At 43.5% G+C, this 7,704-nt stretch overlaps 1 protein-coding gene across 3 annotated transcripts in view; it reads right to left on the bottom strand.

Moving 5' to 3' along the window:
- LOC119301245 (THO complex subunit 3-like) overlaps positions 1–2,730 on the bottom strand; it is a 9,080-nt gene extending 6,350 nt beyond the window's left edge. The window contains exons 1-3 of one of the 3 annotated variants that reach the window (XM_037578180.1): positions 2,397–2,730; positions 1,671–1,766; positions 511–640 (exon numbers count right to left, since the gene is read on the bottom strand). In XM_037578180.1, the coding sequence (XP_037434077.1) occupies positions 511–640; positions 1,671–1,766; positions 2,397–2,510 (340 nt within the window). In that variant the 5' untranslated portion in view covers positions 2,511–2,730. The remainder of the gene's footprint in view (positions 1–510; positions 641–1,670; positions 1,767–2,396) is intronic. The other 2 variants (XM_037578179.1, XM_037578181.1) reach the window with 2 other exon arrangements.
- Between the last annotated feature and the right edge of the window lie 4,974 nt (positions 2,731–7,704).

The following is a 7,704-nucleotide window of genomic DNA, read 5'->3' as shown; positions in this document are numbered from 1 at the left end:
CAGGGCCTTGACGGAGACCCGAACTCAAACCGTCGACGGCCTACGCACACCAGAGCGCCACGCTCTGCTGCTACCAGCACCGCGGGAGCTGACCACCACGACTGGAGCCGGCAGGAGCCATGGTGGCTCTGGACGAAGGGGGTCGGGTGGCTGGCCGAGGAGACTAAGGGGGATTTCCCCTCTTTTTTTTCCTTTTTCATGGGATGGGACCACTTGTAAGTGACTTATTCATAGAGAGCTCGTCTGCTTGTAAGGAGGGGCAAAAACGACCAGGAAACGTCGTGTAAACGGTCAAGCCCCTTTGACAGGATGAAAATGGCACGAAAGGGTATTTCTATAACGAGCCTTGAAGGAAAAGGTGCAGATTTGAGCAGCCTCAAGAATTAGGTGTATATCTGAGTAGTGGGTTAGAGTTAAGGGCAGAAATGTAAATGTCCCAAGTCATTAACAATGCGAACTTGACTGACAGTTTTAGCACCTTGACCATCAAAGATGAAGTGTATTACTTACTTCGCGCATCCCAAAGGCGAATTGACTTGTCAGCAGCTGCAGTGGCAACTGTGTCAGGATGCTTTGGATCCCAGCATAACTGATCTACACTATCTGAGTGGCCTTTCAGTTCAATGTCTTTAACCTTGGACTGTGTATGATAAGAAGTGGTGTCAGCATTGTTTGCAGTCTGGAAGTTCCAATGAAACAAAATATAATCTAATATGCACACCCTCCTACAAAAGAGCTAAATGTTCATTCTTAAGCAAGTAAACCAATTTAGTGTAGCTAACAGTTCATCGATAAATGCATAACTTGTTCCAAGTAATACCACTGTATAGAATAAAATTCACTACTCACTGACTCATGTTAATAAACTATGGCCACAGTGTTCTACAAACTGTAAACAATAACGAATTTGATTACAAGAGGTAACTAAGGAACCGAACAGACATAACAGAAATCCTTAAATGTGTTAAGGTGGGGAAAGTGAATTTGGCGACTAGGTTCCACTACATCCCATATTCCTCTCTTCTCTTTTCCGAGTTTCCAAAAAATAATTCATGGATTTTGTCCAAGAATATGAATATTTACGAATTAGATTAAAAAGAGAAGACCCTTAAGTAACATAGCCATTAATTTGTCTCTTTTGTACATGTCACAATAAGTCATATTTGCTGATGAATTTTGGCAGGTCCACTGCGCACATGGCATAGAATATTTGCGCCAATGAATTATTTGACATTATTTAAAACTCAGAAAGCGGATTTTGAATAATGAGCATAGTGGCAACTATTGGCACAAAATCTGTTCTCGTTAAGGTGCCCCTATTGTGCACACAATCCTGCAAACAGGAATACAGAATGCCTGGTAAACTTCTGCAATTTCAAGATAATAGATAGCTTGGTAGATTGCGATCATCCAATTATACTGACCCATCTTTGGTACACTAAGGGCCAGCATGAGCATGCCAAAGCAAATGTGCATGCTACAATATATTGTTGCTAAGATCATAACTTGGTACTAGCATTCTATGAAATGTAAGAGGTTCCCAATTACATAGATTTCACAAAAGAAAAGGTATGAAAAATTGGAGTGCTTGACAACAAAAAAGGGTTATCTAACTCTGTAACAAGCAGGGTTATTCTTGTAGCAATTAGGAAACAAGGAGAGGAAGTTACATGGCCATGGGGATCAATGCTCCAGACACGGGCAGTATGATCTATAGAGCCTGAAGCAAGCTTTGTGCCTATGCAGTTCCATGCTACAGAGTGCACCTAATAAAATACAAAAGATCAGTGATCATACAAAAATCTGCATTGATAAGGAATACCAAGTAAAGGAAGAACAAAGAGCACAAAAGCAGCTAAAATTTTATGCGTAAGTATTTAGTAGTAGACTAGAAGGAAGGAGTTCTTTTTAGCAAAACAAACAACATAAAGCAACCAAATGATCCTCACAAATACAATTTTTTTTCTGAAAGGAAGATGGTTTCTCCCTCTTTTCCCAACAAACATACGAAACTAAATAAGCGCCTGACACGGAATTGGTTTTCTTTCTCAGCATGCTAACACCAATTTTCTTCATTATAATGGAAAAGAACCACTCGACAAAGAAAGTATGATCAGTATACTTTTCTCCAAAAAAGAAAAACTGGTGACCTAACAATTAGCTCGAATCGAAGTTTCCCCGCAACTTTGCTCCCCATGTAGAAAACGAAAACGGACGACCCAAATATTGGAACTTTCATATCCTATCCTCCTTTTAACTTGCGACGCTAGGGGTCGAGGGATTCACATCAAGGAAAGATCCGGCATTGGGTAATTTCGGACTTCTTTCTCGCGGGACTTTGGGTTTTAGGGGCGCAGAGGGAGAATTCCCGTGCAGAGTGGGGCATGGAGCAGTACCTTCTTCTTGTGGCTGTAGTATTCCCTGGAGACCAGGTTCTTGAATCTCGTCCCCGGCGCTGAGCTGCCGGGGGCGGCGGCGCCGCCTTTCTTGTCGTCTTCTCTCCCCTCCATTATTCTCTCTCTACACACCGCCGCCGCCGCGTGTGGTTGTGGGGAAGGGGAAATTTGCACCAGTAGGTGGGCTTTGTTTGGGCCCCTATGGGCTTCAGATACAAAGCCTTTGCTCGCACCTCGCAGCCAGAGTGGGGGAGTGGACAAGGAAAAATAGGAGAGAGAAGGGTGAAAAGCCGGCGAACTTGTAGCGGATCCCGGCAACCAGCGGCCGGACTTGTGGGGGAAAGAAGGCGGTCACCAGGACTTGTGAGCAGTCCGAGTCTTTGTCACTTTTTCTTCTCAAAGAAAAAGAAGTCTTGTTACCTTGTCTCTATGTTTTTTACGGAAGAATTACCTTTTAGAGGTATATAAAAACTTTTTTATATAAAAAAGGGTAAAATCACATTATCTGCCATACCAAGCGACAGCCGGGCTCCTGAAATGCCATGTCCGGGAAACGATTCGGTCAGTGACCGGTCACAAAAACGTAATTCAGATGGACTTCTCAAACGGGCTCTATACGTCCGGGCTGACCGACACCTCTCATATCCAACCCAAATTTAGGGCGGATATTAGGAGGCCAAACGCGCATGGGCGCGTCCGCCACTTCGGGCTGACGTGTGAGATCCATATGGACACCCCTAATTACCCGGCGGTCCGGCGAAAATGCCGCTCTAACGTGCCGCTTGATGGGCCAAATCTGGCTATTTAAATTGGACGGCGACCCCCAAAACCCTAGCCACATTCTCATTTTCTCTTCCCTTTGTGCCGCCACCCACCACATCTACTCGCAAATCATCGTTCGGATGTAGATCTGGCCTAGCAGGGGATCACCGTGTAAGCGATGCCCACTTCGGAGCCCCGGTTCTCCTGGAGCAAATTCGGGCTCAGCACGCCGCTCAGATTGCAGCCGACCTGCCTCCGGATTTCTCATGTTTTCCCATGTGTTCATGTTTTTCCTCAAGTCCACCTCCAATTAGTGAAAATTGGGACACCCATCGACTTGCCCCGTATCAAGAGTCAAGGATACAACCGCGACCAAGATCGATCTCGCACCTGTGACAAAAAAAAGGAGTGACCTCCGACAAAGCAGTCCTACGTCAGTTAGGCGACCATCACCATCCATTGATCCATCATCTGACCACGTCAGGTTCAACTAGAAGTGGGCGACATACATCAGTAGAAGATCCCAGAGCCCTATCGAGGATGCGACAAGGAGACTGCAAGTATCTACGTCAACCTTACTTGCGAACCAGGATCTATTACGAATACTGTTTTTTTTTGTGATAAGTATAATTACCTATAGCATGCCTCTATCAACAGAGTATCAACGGGCCCTATAGAGCCCAAAGACAAGACATCAAACGAAGGAGAAGTGCCACCGACACTGGTGGAGACTTTCCATGCAAATACACAACATCTTTCTTTCTTTCTTTTTTGACAGGGGGGGGGGCTTCATGGCTAGCTTTATTAATCTCAAATAATGCTTACATCGTCTGCTAAAAATTTAGCAATGGTACACGAAGGTGTGTTTGCACACCCCCACTCAACTAGCTCATGAGCAACTACATTTGATTCTCTATTACAATGCTCAATAGTAACCTTCCCGAACTCTCGTAATAACTCTCTGAAATCATCTAAAGCTGGAGCCACCATCATAGAATGTCCCTCATTCGGATGTATAGCATCAACCACAACAGAATTGTCCATCCTCACCAAGACATTATTGCGCCCCATACTTTGAAGTAACTTTAAACCTTCAAGTAATGTCGTCGCTTCCGCAGAGACGACATCTGCCACATGCAAATACACAACATCTAAGAGAAACTCTCTACAACACTAGTAGAAAGGGGTCCTTTTCCAATACTAGTCGGACTCTTACCACGTGGAGCCTTCCATGCCATAGCTATATAAAGGGCAGCAATGACAATGTAGAAGGGGGTCCTTTTCCACCTAGCTTTACCCTATACATCACATAGTGATTTCGGATGCTTCCCATACAAATCACCACAACAACCCATTGGATACCCCTTGAAATTGTAATCTTTGATATTCTTCAAATGTACAATGAATTAACAAAGCAAGAACTAGGGGGTTTACCCGGGACACAAACCTGGATAATGTGTGTTCCTTTCAATAATGTTGTAAAACTATTGTTATCATGACATAATGTCCTCATGAATACAAGTTCCATGTAAAATTGTCGACAAAAGCCAAATAAGAATCAAGAAGATCCACCTGAAACTTTTACACCACATTTTTTTATCTTGCTTACATGAGTAACAACTATACACGCAAACCAAGAATGTTAAATTTCCAAACCAAAAAAATGAACTAACAGCCAATGCGCTCAATGAACATACATACATCTCGTTTCATTTCTCTGTTAGTGAAGGAAATATGCCCTAGAGGCAATAATAAAGTTGTTATTTATATTTCCTTATATCATGATAAATGTTTATTATTCATGCTAGAATTGTATTATCCGGAAACTTGATACATGTGTGGATACATAGACAAAACAAAGTGTCCCTAGTATGCCTCTACTTGACTAGCTCGTTAATCAAAGATGGTTAAGTTTCCTAACCATAGAAATGTGTTGTCATTTGATGAATGGGATATGATGTGATCGACAAGACCCATCCGTTAGCTTAGCATAATGATCGTTAAGTTTTATTGCTATTGTTTTCTTCATGACTTATACATATTCCTCTGACTATGAGATTATGCAACTCCCGAATACCGGAGGAACACTTTGTGTGCTATCAAACGTCACAAAATAACTGGGTGATTGTAAATATGCTCTACAGGTGTATCCGAAGGTGTTTGTTGGGTTGGCATAGATCGAGATTATGATTTGTCATTCTGAGTATCGGAGAGGTATCTCTGGGCCCTCTCGGTAATGCACATCACTATAAGCCTTGCAAGCAATGTGACTAATGAGTTAGTTGCGGGACGATGCATTACGGAATGAGTAAAGAGACTTGTCGGTAACGAGATTGAACTAGGTATGAGGATACTGGTGATCGAATCTTGAGCAAGTAACATACTGATGACAAAGGATTGCAGTTTGACCAAAGATCTTTGTAGAATATGTAGGAACCAATCTGAGCATCCAGGTTCCGCTGTTGGTTATTGACCAGAGATATGTCTCGGTCATGTCTACATAGTTCTCGAACCCGTAGGGTCCACACGCTTAACTTTCGATGACGATTTGTATTATGAGTTATGTGTTTTGGTGACTGAAGATTGTTCGTAGTCCCGGATGAGATCATGGACATAACGAGGAGTCTCAACGAGAGGTAAAGATTGATATATTGGACGATGGTATTCAGACACCGGAATGGTTCGGGTATTTTTTGGAGTACCGGGAGGTTACCGGAACCTCCTCGGGGAAGTAATGGGCCTACATGGGCCTTCGTGGAGAGAGGGGGGAGGCCGCAAGGGTGCCCCCCCAAGGGAGTCCGATTTGGACAAGGGGGAAGGGGGCATGGCCCCCTTTCCTTCTCCCCCTCTCCCTCCCCCTCTCCTTCTCCTTCCCCCCTTCCCCCTCCGTACAAAGGAAAGGGGGGTCGACTAGGATTGGGAGTCCTAGTCGGTTCCCCCCTTATGGCGTGCCCCCTGGCCGGCCTCCTTCCTATCCCTCCTTTATATATGTGGGCAGGGCAGCCCTTAGAGACACACCAATTTGTTCCAAGCCGTGTGCGGCGTCTCTCTCCACGGTTTACTCCTCCGGTCATATTCACGTAGTGCTCAGGCCCGACCCATAAGGCGGGCAAACGGGGCGCCCGCCCTGGGCCCCCTAGAAGCAGGGGCCCCGGCCCAGGTGTAGTTCTCTATGTTTAGTTTTATATCCAGAAAAATACAAAGGAAATAAAGAGGGCCCAAAGTGCAACGAGTTAGGGAAAGCCCACCACGTTGTTGGACATGTGCGGTAGTCACACGAAGGAATTAATCGATGCCGATGGGGATCTCTCTCTGCAGTTGGGCGTCTCCTCTTCTTCCCCAATTCCCGATCTTAGTCTTCAAGAACAACACCGCCCTTCCTATGCCTTTCTGATTTTGAGGTCGAGGCCAACGATTGACGGAGACAAATGGCGCAATTCCCGTCCCCAATTAGCTCTTCTTCATCCTGTACACTCTTCTCCATCCCCATGTGGTTGAGAGATGGTACGGGTTCTTCTTTGTTCTTTCTAGTAATCTTGTTCTTCAGTTTGACGATTCAATGTTAAATAATGTCGATCCATGATAACATAGGAATTATAATGTCCTTTTCTTAGCACAATTTTCTATGTTTTAAACTTTAGACATGCTTATCTTTGGAGGTGATATGTCTCTTGTACGTTGAGGTTTCCATGGATTCGTACTTTTCTTCCGTTCGATCCAGCCATCCATATTAAGGTGCTTTCGATCCTTAACCATAAATATCTTGAATTTTTTTTGCATTTTTGTATTTTTGTTGTGGAATGTCTTCCAGTAAGTATTTTGCCAGCAGTGAATTGTGATTAGAGGAAAGAAAATAATGGGATTAGATTTGTTGTTACAATATCATTTTTTTAAAGGAATTCCCAATGGGAGCAATTAAAGTTTCAAAACTAGTGGTTATTCTTGGGAATTTCTGATATTGGTTTTGTTTCATTTGAACAACCAAATAATTATTTAGATGAAGCCAAGATCATCAAGATGTAAATTGTTACGCGGTACGGATTGGTTTTCTTACTAATGAAAATAAATGAAGTATTCATCTATGTGTGAGGGCCCTAAGTTCTAGTTTCGCCCCAGGGCCCCCAACATGTTGGAAATATGCCCTAGAGGCAATAATAAAAGTATTATTATTATATTTCCTTGTTCATGATAATTGTCTTTTATTCATGCTATAACTGTATTATCCGGAAATCGTAATACACGTGTGAATACATAGACCACAATATGTCCCTAGTGAGCCTCTAGTTGACTAGCTCGTTGTGATCAACAGATAGTCATGGTTTCCTGGCTATGGACATTGGATGTCGTTGATAACGGGATCACATCATTAGGAGAATGATGTGATGGACAAGACCCAATCCTAAGCATAGCACAAAGATCGTGTAGTTCGTTTGCTAGAGCTTTGCCAATGTCAAGTATCTCTTCCTTTGACCATGAGATCGTGTAACTCCTGGATACCGTAGGAGTGCTTTGGGTGTATCAAACGTCACAACGTAACTGGGTGACT

The sequence above is a fragment of the Triticum dicoccoides genome, chromosome 5A (genome assembly GCF_002162155.2).
Source record: "Triticum dicoccoides isolate Atlit2015 ecotype Zavitan chromosome 5A, WEW_v2.0, whole genome shotgun sequence".
NCBI classification, from domain to species: domain Eukaryota; kingdom Viridiplantae; phylum Streptophyta; class Magnoliopsida; order Poales; family Poaceae; genus Triticum; species Triticum dicoccoides.
This window is presented reverse-complemented; position numbering and strand designations above follow the sequence as displayed.